At 43.3% G+C, this 12,604-nt stretch overlaps 1 protein-coding gene across 1 annotated transcript in view; it reads right to left on the reverse strand.

Moving 5' to 3' along the window:
* The window catches only part of epha4b (eph receptor A4b), an 86,519-nt gene that overhangs the window by 55,385 nt on the left and 18,530 nt on the right, over positions 1 to 12,604 (reverse strand). Inside the window, exons 3-5 of the mRNA XM_035170594.2 lie at positions 8,051 to 8,251; positions 6,355 to 6,462; positions 5,559 to 5,910 (exon numbers count right to left, since the gene is read on the reverse strand). Of these exons, the coding sequence (XP_035026485.1) occupies positions 5,559 to 5,910; positions 6,355 to 6,462; positions 8,051 to 8,251 (661 nt within the window). The remainder of the gene's footprint in view (positions 1 to 5,558; positions 5,911 to 6,354; positions 6,463 to 8,050; positions 8,252 to 12,604) is intronic.

Here is a 12,604-nt window from a genome sequence, read left to right on the forward strand (position 1 = left end):
TGAATGGTTGTTTGTCTCTGTACAGTCGCTTTCAGACGTGAACAGATTTGGATAATGGGTCTGGACTTTCCCCGGAGTTTTCCTTTCACATATGAACAACGCAGAAGGAGAAGGCCCAGGTCAGACACGTTCACAACAACAGGAAAAACTCTGGTGAGGGGTAATCTTGGCAGAGCTTGCAGGAGGCAGAACATAATGTATAAATTCCACTGTAAAAATCACAAGTTTTTCTCTCTCGAATCTCATTGTCTTTCCAAGTCGATCCTTCCTATCTTTATCTGAGTAGATGTGTACGGCTCCCCTTTTTTACCACTAGAAATGTCATCAAAGCAGTGAATGCACCCACTTCGCGATCCTCCAGAGAATCTCCTGCTGTGTTCTCACATGGGCTCATTTGGACATTCTTGTGAGTATTAACCCGGGGTTGGCAGGATAAACTCCTCAGATTGTCGGGAGCAACAGATTTGGACATTTGGGCTCTCACAAACAGTCTGGATAAATTCAGGCGAATATCCAGACTTCAGTTCATGTCTGAGAGTAAACAAAGTTGGCCCTGTGACTGCTGGCTCCCTGTCCAGGGTGAATCCTGCCTCTCGCTTAATGACAGCTGGCTTCTGGTAACCTCTCACGACCCTCAAAGGATAATCAGTATAGAGAATGGATGAATGCCAAGTGGATTCTCCAAATGTGTGCTCCCCAAATGCTCAACAACTGTATTTATAAGTTGTAACCAGTAGTGTCTGTAAATAAACACATATCTGACAAGGCAATTCACACCGGATCGGAGGCACATTGGAGTTTTTCCGACTCAATGATTGACACTTTGGTTTTACTCCAATTTGATAAGTGAAAAGAGCAGCAGGAGAGTAAGTGAATCAGTTCGAGCAACGTGTGGCCTGACTTTGAAAAGTTCCTCTCGTAAAACAAGTTCTTGCTTCATACTGGCAGCATCAAACAGACAAATGAATAAGAAGAAAAGGAAAGAAGGAGACCATTAGACAGGTAGAGCCGGCGGACGGACGGACGGACAGATATGTCATGCTGACCTATATACTTGAGAAGGAGAGAGAGAGGAGATGAGAGCAAGAGAACTTGTGTTAAGGTGACAGGTGTCTGTCCTTCTCCACTCCGTCTCCTCCATCTCTCCGGCATCTGAGGCAGTAATTGGTGCTGTCAGACACACAGAGAAGGACAGAACGCACACACACACACAACCACATACTTAGTCACAGCCATACACACACACACACTCACATACACCCGACACACACTCCTGCCCTTCAACATGTACCTCTGGGGCTTAAAGCAGGAGAGGTTTGAAAGAAGAATTCACTACATCCTCTACCAGCTGTGAGACAGAGAGACAGCGGGAGAGGGCAAGGGAGTGCAGTGTGGAAATGGAGGGGGCAGAAGGAACGGTGGCGGACGGAGACAGAGAGGGAGAACAGAAACAGAATGCACAAGAGACTGAGACACAGAGAGGGAAGCAAGCAAAAGAGCTTACGATGCGGGAGGGCTTTGGCTGCGCAGACAGAGGCCTCCGCTTGGAGGGAAGAGAGAGATGGAGGAGAAGTGACAAGGGTGTGCAAATGTATGTGACAGAGAGAGAGAGAGTATGTGTTTGAATAGCCATGAGGGAGAGGGAGAGATTACGCAACTCCAGCAGTGACAAAGCAGATGAGTATGATTTTGTTTGATTGAGCAGCAGAGTCACAGTCATCGGAGCGACAGTGTGTTTAGAGCTCACCTCAAGAAAGTCCATGAAAAGACCAAAGCCAATGTGTTGATTCAAAAAGCAAGTATGTGTCCTTTGCCACATAGTCCAAGTGTCCATGTTATAATGGATATGAATTTTTGGGGTCTTTGTCCTTTAAGACAAAGACATGTAATGAAGGCTTGATATTTTACAGTTTAACTATAAACTTTATTATAAATAATGCTAAATAAAAAGAAATAAACATCCATTTATTTTGCCAAGACTGACAAGTGTCCACTGTGCAATATTATCACATGTATCTTGTGCAATATTTATTAATCATGTTCATCATGTCATGTTAAAACACTGTTTAATTATTATCGTATTTGTCGAGTCACTAAAAAACACTGTGCAATATTCATATAATTCATATTATTTATTCATATTAGTGATATTATTTATCATACTTATCTATATCAGTCACTTCACTCTACTGCTACTGTATGCGCTTCACCTCCTCTTACCTCGACTTGCATTAACTTATAATTTAATGAAGAGCTCTATTTTATACTACTTTTGCATATTTTAATTTTTTCATTGTATAGTTGGTATAGTAGGTATATTATAAGGTATAGCATACCTTTAAGGATTTACATGGATGTGTCATTTACGCAGTCAGATCTACGTAGTTCTTTCAGGATAATTTTACAGGAACTCAATTGTAATATGCTGACAATAAGAGAAACATACAGTAACTTCCACCTTATCTCGAATGAAGAACAAAACATCAACTTGCCATCACTGTCAAAACAATCGGTAGCTTCTACCACAAACAGTGGTTTGTTGTTGATCGTGTTTCACAAAATCAAACCACGTTTCCTGTTCACTTTTTCCCATCACATCATCTGCTGCTGCTTTCTCTGTGTACATCAACACATATATAAACACAATGTGCCCGTCACTTTAGGGGACAAGAAGAAAGCACGGGATTGGGAAAATAGAAAAAGAGAAAGATGAACCCGTGATCCATAAATGTTTAACGAGAGCGGACAGAGGAGATGAGTGCTGTGCCGGCGGGAAGGAGGGGGGGGGACAGAAGGAAAAATGGTGAGGTGAAAAAGGAAGACAATATCAGAAGAGATGGGTGAGGAGCAAAATAGGGGGGCCCGCGGAGGGAGAGAGGTGGAGAACAGTCCCATTATAGAAGCAGACACAAGAGCAAGGTTAGAAAATAGCAGCGAGGAGGGGAGAGCGAGCCAGAGATCGAGGAAAAAAGGCTGTAATTGGAGGTGTCTGGTGTTTGTCTAACACAGAGAGCTAGTAATGATTCCATTAGCGCCTCACACCAAGAGAGAGAGAGAGAGAGAGAGAGAGAGAGGGAGACAGAGAGAGGAGGAGAGAGAGGGAACGAAAGAGGGAGAGCGACATGGAGACAAAAAAAAGGCTAGAGAGGCCAAAACACTGTGAAAAGATTCACACAGAACATTATACGTGGAAAACAATGAGCGCCAGAGCAGCTAAACGGTACGAAAGAAGGAAACAGGCGCGCACAAAAGGAACAAGAGACAAGAGAGAATTCAAGGCATCCCTTGAAAGGCTTGTTCACCTGCACAATGGTAATAATTACAAATGCCCTCCACAGTCCTTGCTCCAGCTCTCTCCCCCACCTCACCCCTTCATCTCTTTGTGTGACAGCAAACGGGAGAGGAGAAGGTGATTTAAATGCATTAGCGGTGTGTGTTTTCCCTATGGAAGACCCACAGCCTGTGTCAGGGCAGGAACCTTTTGTTTGGAGCCGACGCAGAGCGCTGAGAAGACTCTTTAAAAGCCCAGCCCTTGTTCTCTCTGGGACACATTAAAGCGCAACGCACCGGGTTGCTGCACGTCTCCGTGTCCTCTCATGTCTTTGTTAACAGCAGGCTGATTACAGATGCAGTTTCTCAAGTTGGCTGAGTGAAATTTTGACAAGGGAAGGGAGCAGTATGGGAGCAGAGGCACGTGCAGGAGTTCGTTTTAACTAGCAGAGCCCAACAGTCCCCTTAAATCCAATCAAGGTGTACCAAATAGCACACATGTATATAAATTTGTCCCCTTAATAGTTTTTTCATCAAGATGAATAAATGATTCACCTGAAAATCTGAGAAAGTGATAGAAAATTCCTCGATCCACACCAAAATTGAATGGGTTCTTCCCTGACCCAAACCACATCCCTCCACCAAGTTCCGTGGTAATCCGTAATCTTGCTCACAATTAAACAAACCAACCAACAAACAAATGGACAGGGGCGAAAACAACCTCCCTGGTGGAGGTATCAGAAGACAGCTGGTTTCCAAAGGTGTTAGTTCGGCATTATTTCACACGCAACAACCAAATATCAGATATGTTTTCACATTCTCCATCTCATTGCTATGCAAATCCCTCCCAAGACCCCTCAGAAATGTTTTTTTCCTAATATTGAGGAGGTGGCGCATACAACCCTGCGGCGGAGAAGCTTCAGTTCCCCACAAAGGAATTAAAATGCTTTTTGATTGTTTCCAGAGTAAATTGCCACACCAGAAAATCTGCCTTGAAATGAAGTGAATTCCAAATCCTGGCTTTTCCTCCCCGTGTTGAAGACCAGTTTTACACACACACACACACACACACACACACACACACACACACACACACACACACACACACATCTGTAGTGGCCATAACTCGTTAGACAAGGGACACATATATTCCCTGACCCCTGACCTCAGCCTGACAATAAGACTTCATCGTTACTTCTCCACACGGCTATGGCACACATGCACACACACAAGCACGGTGTTATTGAGTTAAAGCGGGCTTGTGAAACACGCTTACATTGCTGTATTCATTCTCCGCGGAGTGATAAGACTCGGGGAGCAGACTGATGAGGTCATGGAGATCACTGAGGTCAACCGCTTTTGCTGCGTCAGACCCACTTTAAATAAAGTTTCAGTAGAGGGAACGTGACATTGACCTACACACTCGTGGAATCATGTGAGATCACCGCTCATATAAAGGCAGCGTGTCGTTTTACAAGACAGACGTGTAGCTCCACAGTCTGTGCTCCATGATTGAGATGCAGCCGGAGTTCTGCCACAATCTGTGCACATTACCAGTCTGCAAACTGCAGAGTACAGCTTGTTCTTATTCACTTGTCTCCAAGGCCCAACTGCCAAGTTTTCTGGGTGTCTTGGCTGCTGCTCCTCCAAAACAACTGAAATTGCATTATGTGCTCCGATTCCAAGTTTGCAGTGATGAATATCTATGATTCCATTTTCTTTTCGGGAAGGAAGGGAGCCCGTAGGGGCAGGTGACACTGGGATTCTAATACAGCTTGCTCACTCAAATGCATACACACACACAGACACAGCGCACACCATCTGTGGAGTTTTACGACTCAATAATCTGCTTCCTAAGGCATACCTTTTCCTCTCCTGCTACAACACTAACACACGTCAATGAGCACTTTCTCACACACACACACACACACTCACCGCTTTCCCCCACTCAGCAGGGAAAATGAAATATTCTGTTCTGACACACACACACACACACACACACACACACACACACACACACACAGGAAAAAGAAGAGGAGATGCCTCAAAGCAACTCCTACCCTTTCCTCTGTGAGAACTGTCCTGGCAGTGTTGGGAGCTGTGCAAAAGTCACTTGGAGTTATGACACCCATGATGACACACACTGAGTCTCACATAACACACACACAAGCACTGTGCACATTTGCCTTTAATGTTGTCCTTCTCTCTTCCTCTCCTTCAAACACAAAAACATTCCCACACTTCCAAATACATCCCACACATGTCCGCGGGACCCCCACCCCACTCACGTTGGCAGACGTCCTTGTTCTCCTCAAAGCCCGGTTTGCACACACATCTCCCGATGGGAACCAGCCAGCCTCCGTCGGCGCTGCAGTACATCTTGGGAGCCTCGAACTCCTCAGAGGCATTCACGCACACACCGTGGACCTCTACCAGCGCCGTGTCTCCGCCCGTTATTGTGTCAGGGAACTGGGCCAAGTTGAGCACAGTGAGGGGACACTTCTTGTAGAAGACCCTGACAGAGACCAGAGCGATGCAGGCGCCCAGGTCCTGGAAGGCCAGGTAAAACCCCTTTTTGCTCAGGTTGCTGATGTCGCGCACCTCCGTGTTCAGCTTCATGACGCGGTCACCAACATCCACCTGCAGGCAAAATTTTACACATCTTAGGCCTTAGGTAAATGTGAGCCGCTCTACCTTAGCACTTTTACATTTGGATTTATTGTCAGTCCAAAAAGTTGCTGTTCGATAAATGTTGCTAGAAACTCAGAGATGGTATTCACATGATGTCCTCAAAATCCTGACAATTTTACGGGCAAATAGAATAAGATAACAACATTTTAATACAACCCACATTCAAACCCTGATTCATTTTCTAAGGGTTTGTGGCAAATGATGAATATCTAATTTTTGGAATGTAGCTCTGTTATTAGGATCATATCACCACATACACCACAATCTCAATTCACAGTTTCATTATTATGTATTTTGTGATGCCCTATATTAAACGTACACGTGTTAGCATGTAAGAGTGTATGTTTGCATATCATATACACATTACATGTACGTGTGTGTGTGGGGTCATACCTGTGTAAAGCTCTCATCTGCAGCAATGGTATCAATCTTGACATACTGGCTTTCCTTGATGAACCACAGGTTGGCATTGTTGGACTCATAGTAGTACATGTTGAATGTCTGCAAGACAAACACAACGTCCATCACCTTTTAGAAATCTACAAATGTCAATAACACACTGTAACACAGACACATAAAGGCGAGAAACTTCAAACAAGGTTTTCTTCCAATCTGAAATGTCAGTCCCCTCTGTGTCTCGATGGCCGGTCAGCAACACTGACTGTCTGCAGCTTCATGAAAGCGCAGCTCTATACTGTCTCCTATTATCTCCACTGCTCATTCTGGAGATGTAATGAGAGTGAAAAGGGTGCAAGGAGAGAGAAATGAATACAGAGGAGCAGTGATAGTGGGCTGATATGAGACAATGGGGGAACTGTAAAAAATATATAGCGCCGGTTAAAATGTGTGAGGAGCCAGAAAAGAGGCCTCTGGGGTGTCGTCTGTTTCATTCTGCAGTTATTCTCTTGTGACGTTCTTTCCCTCTTTTCGTCTTGTTTACGTATCTATTGATCAGCCATCAAAGTGTCTGGATTGTACGAAAAAGACATAGATAAAATAGTAAAAAAGATATATAAAATGCAGTTGTGCTGCTTTGCAGTGTCGTAATGTGGATTAACAAGCATTTATATCGTATAAAGCAATAATTACAACAACCACCTTATGTCCTATTAACTCCACCAAGCAGGTTATGCCTGCTTGTTTGGTTGTTATCAGGATTACACACAAACTACAGGATGAATTATCATGAAAATTATGGCTCAGGGAAGAACCATTTAAATGTCAGTGTAGATTTGGATCAAATAGCAAATCCAGGATTTCTTTTCACTTTCGTTGACATTGTAAAATGTTAAGCGTTTATATACAATATATATAAATATATGTATATCAAATTTTCATTGATTCCTCAAATAATAATTCATGGATGAGTGTCTGCAATTTGTTTCTAATTCAAATGAAAATCTGCATCTATATTAAATTTAAAGTTTCATATTGGAATGTTGGGCCTTCCAGTATATGTGACCAAAAACTGCAAAATGCTGTCTTTCCCTTATCATCAGTAATTTAACGTTGATTTGCTTTCTTCTCTTGTTTTTTGTCTCTTGAGTGTCGACATTTTCTGGTGCAGCAAAAGCAAACAATACAGGGTAATTGTATCAGATTGAAAATGGTGCAGGTTTAATTGAAAAAGCAGAGATTTGTCATTAAAGATAATTTGCTGGTTTAGCTGATTAGCTAAGCACCCTAAACAAATTTAGACATTGCAGGTTCTGCAGGATGAATTTGTTATAATTTGTAAATTTGTGATCTAATTAGTTTCTAATTTTCATGATAATTACAATATGTATCTCCTAAATTATATATTTGAGAAGTGAAGAAAAGACTGATTGCATTATTCAACTCAATTTGATTCTAAAGGCTTAGAGAACTGCACAGTCGGATAAGTGATTTTTATGAGAAGAATGCAGTCGTCTTTCTACCTTCACTGTCTTCCTCCATATTGAATTTATTCCACTCGACTCTACTATAGATGTGAAATAAATAGGAAAAAACTGCTACCTACTGCCCCTCAGAATAAATTCAGAGAGCAGACAGCCACACAACAGCACCCATGGAGGTAAAGGGAAAAGTCAATGTGTGTGATGCAGACCTCTTTGCAGGTACCAGGGACCCCGGGCAGGCTATTACAGTCCCTCAGGGTGAACTTGATCTCGATGTAGACGCGCTGCGCTCCTTCCCGGCTGATGTGGCGCGTCCTCAGCCAGTTGTTCTGGTTGGCCTCCATGACGTTACACACCTGATACGTCCTCATCGGGGTGTTCCTCTCGTCCATCACGCTGATCTCCTCCCACTGAGGGTGAGGGGTGGAGGGAGAGAGGGAGACAAGCAAAGCAGGCTGATTAGATGAGACAGATGTTTGTAGTATGTTTGGTGTAATATGGTTGTTTTACTGTTGTTAACATGATGATTCTGAGTCCTCCACTTTTAGCAGATGCTATATTTTGAGGGAGTGCAAAGAGGAAGAGTGGGATGAAGAAAAAGGAGGAAGGGAGGAGGTGGAAAGAAAAGTGGAAGACGAAGAGGATAAAAACAAAATTCAAAAATAATTTATTTGTCCCCAGAGGGTAATTCTAAAATAAATATAAATGGAGAATGCTGGGAGAGAGAAAGAGAGAGAGAGAGATAAAAATATGAGTAAATGTAACTAAATCTGTGCTCAGCCTCCAGGAGGTTAAGAATCCTGACCAGATTTGAAATCGGGCTGCATCACACACTATAGGAGAATATTTGTAGATATTCTTCTCTCTGATCTCAAATATATTCACTAGATTCAATTTTTTGGGAGATCTGCAATGTTAAAGAAAGAGGAAGTCCTTGATCCTCCCCATGGGTCATGCTCCACCCCTCCACAAAGTACAAGGAAATCCGTGAAGTCGTTTTTCTGCCTAATCTTGCTAAACAACAAACAAACACAGAACAAAACATAACCTCCTTCTTTGATAATTATCGGGGTGGCCCTGATGATTCAGCTCTGTAATCCTTCACGCTACCAGATAATCTGCACCAAACATCGGTACAGACTATGTTTCTAGACCTGATTTGTCTTCTGGTTTTTGGTCTGAAATTCCTGTCGTCTAACTCCAGCTTTAGAGACATTCAAGTTGACAACAGCAGCACTCAGCAGCAAGATCATCTCACTTCATAGGTAGTCAATAGACAAAGGATATCTCAGTCCAAGTACTGCTTATGAGAAACTGGGCCCAAGTTCACTGAACTGTGGTTTAGTGGAAACCAACACTGAGCCAGCATGTTCTGTTTTCATGTCTGGGTGAATATGAGTGATGATCTGTGTCAAGATGACTGAAGGACCGTCTTTGTCTATGTTGCACGTGTGCATAGAGTGAGCATGTTTTCCTAAAGTGAATGGGTGATTTAGTGCTTAAGTGTGTGTGTGTGTGTGTGTGTGTGTGTGTGTATGTGTATATATATGTGTGTATCAGACACACACACACACACACACAGAGAAAAAGGGAGTAGGTAGGACAGAGCTACTTTGTCTCCCGTCATCTGCTACCATCTGTTTCCACTTCTGGCTAAGGCAGTAATTGAGAACACTTCTCGCATGAGCAGGAAAACATTTCTATCTGCACACACCACACTCACACACACACACACACACACACACACACACACACACACACACACATACATACATATACACACACATATGAAACCACACACACATATATCAACACACACAAAAAAGAGAACATTTCTATTCCTTAAAGAAACGGAAAATAAACCAATGTGGTTTCAGTGTCTCAAGATATCTGATCTAAGCTAACTGGATTCACACACACACACACACACACACGCACACATACACATGCACAACCCACAGAAACAAACTAGTTGAAGTTGTGGTGAGGGTCGGGAGGACCACCATCTTTGTTCTGAGCTCCTGTCATCGTCTTAATACTGAAACTTTAATCTCCCCAGTGATGAGCACATGTGATCTGACAGGAGTCAAATCATGTAAATACATAATACCCGTTCATACTACCCAATAGTATGAACACATTCTGCATACACAGCTGCATGCATTGAAGCATGCACACACGCAAACCAGATACACGCAAAGGACCCACAGAGGAATCTACCTGTCCTCCCTAATGCGTCCTAAAATTCAAATGAAACCAGACAAAGAGAAAGAAATAAAGAAAAGACTGAAAAGGGAGAAGACAGGCTAATAAAATGCAAAGAAAGCAGCGAAAAAAGGGCAAAGAGAAACTTTCAGACAAGTCCAAGCTAAGGTTGGATTCTCAAGGTTAATCTGATGTGACGGCTCCACAACCCAGCAAAAGCTTGATGCATTTCAACTCCAAGTCCTGAGCACTAAAACAGATCCGCATAAAAAAAACACACCTTCTCACATAGAATCACGCTTTCTCCAGCTCACTCGCACTCTGAGATGCTTTTAAACTCTACCACCTTCGACGAAACGTCTACTGTGTATGAACTGGAGCTTGAACAAAGCCAGCTCTGACCCAAAAGCCCCTCAAAAACAGAAACACAGACAAGAAAGAGGAAAAAAAACAGGGGAAGACGAAGAAGAACAAGGAAAAGGAGGCGGAGGGGGAAATTGTTTAAGCTGCTGCACTCAGCTGACACAAATGTCCCTGACAGCCAGTTCAGAGTTTGAAGATTACATATACGCGGCATATCACTAGAGTCTTGCTTGACATTGTGCACACACAGCGACTGTGAGTCATTTAGATCAACCACACTCGATTCAATTAAAAGAACAAAACACCAGACGGAGGGAGAAAGAGAGAGAGAAAAGGGGGGAGAGATGAATGAATGTTGGTAAATTACAGGCGCGCCTGGCAGCTAAATAGACCCATCTGTGCAGAGCTGGGACCAGTCGGACATCACAGGACCGTTGCACACACACACAGAGACACACAAAGCTGAGTCCCCGGGGAGTGGTGATTAAAGCATTTATGGGAATAGTCATTGAGGGATAAAGAGGGCTTTATGATGTCTTTGTTTATTTCTTTGTAGGCAGAGTTTGGAGTGGCTGGATTACTGCCACTTCCTGGCGAGTGACTTATTTCCCTTGTCGGCGGGTCTGTTCACTGTCACTTCTGCCTGGTATAAAGCACAGGTGTGTTTATGATCATGAAAACAACCTGCTGGCCTCGCTGTTTGCAAATGATACACCGGCCGCTTGAGAGCAAGTCCACCAAAAACAGGAGTGGGAAGATGTTTAGATAGGCTGAGGAGTTTAAGCTCTCCTCCTTATACGCACAAATACACAAAAAAACTGTTGCCTGTGTTGGTTCAGGCTGAACGCTAATTAACATTCAGAATGAAAACCCTCCTCCCAGAACCCTCAATCACCTCAGCCAATCAGCACGGAGCTGGCTTGAGTGCTTTGAAGTGAAGCAGAGACGTCAGATTGGGGTTAGGTTCAACCATTCACCAGCTTAACATAATATCCCTCCTCCTGCAATCATCTGATGGGCACACCTACGAGGACATAATTGGCCTCCGATCTCTGGCCTGGTGAGGCTGGTGGACAGAACGAGGGGAGGGGGGTAAACAGAGATGGAAGGTGAAGAACCAGAAGGGGAAGAGGGGTGGGGGCGGTCACTGGGGGAGTCGAGATGCTGTGGGGGCCTCCCGTTTTCAAAGATCATTAAGATGTTCTGTTTTGTGTCCCCCATGAGGAACACCCCTGCCCGGTGACAGAAGTGGGTCGCTCCACTCTCAGGCACATCCGACCCTGCACAGTGTGGATTAAACGTGACCTTCGAGGGTCAAGTGGGGTTTGCGACTAATTCACGTAGACAGTGGTCTCAGATTGGTGGGAATTGCCTCTCAATGGGTCCAATCCACAGGTTTAGGAGCCAAAGGTCAACTAGATAATCCCCTTGATATGAAACATAAGACCTTCTCACAGCCTCTGCACCTTCCAACTCTCAGTCCATCACTTTCTTATCGCTTTTCTTCTACTTTACATTTGATCCAAGGAGCATTTGAACACTCCCACGTTCATTTCCTGACTTGCAGTATCAATATATTTATGATAAATAAACAATACGAGTGCCAATACAGCCTCCATGGGGTTGTTTAAAATCTAAAAAGAGCCAAATTTGATAAACTGAATATGTAAACCTCCGTACACTAGGCTTGGCTGAGACGGTGGATACCTATGTTACTTCACCTCATCTTCAACTATGGGGAGTGTAAGTAATTCTGGGATTCTGATATTCCTTTACATCTGTCTCACTTGACATCGGTCTTCCATTTAATTTATCACAGTCTTAAAAAGTCGTGCAACAGGTTTGGCCTCAATTAGTCTGTAATTCTTCATTTTGATTAGTTTTTTGCCTTTCAGGAGCCACAAGTACAAGGGTTTTATATGCTGATAACAGATGGGATGTCTGTTCAGAAATCACGAGTGGAGGGATCATCTTTAGTTTCACAAATCCACTCTACATCTTGTTACAATGATCCTCTAATGCTTTTTTTCCCGATACAGGTAGTTAATGGTAAGAGCTTGCCATCCTCAGCCAACATGATCTCATAGTTTCTCCTGTTTCTCGCTGCAATATTTAAAACTGAACTGAACTTCTGACCAAATAGGATCTTGTTGCACAGACCTGTTTTTAAATGAATAGCGACTAAATCCAATATC

This window comes from Hippoglossus stenolepis, chromosome 11 (genome assembly GCF_022539355.2).
Source record: "Hippoglossus stenolepis isolate QCI-W04-F060 chromosome 11, HSTE1.2, whole genome shotgun sequence".
Lineage (NCBI taxonomy): Eukaryota > Metazoa > Chordata > Actinopteri > Pleuronectiformes > Pleuronectidae > Hippoglossus > Hippoglossus stenolepis.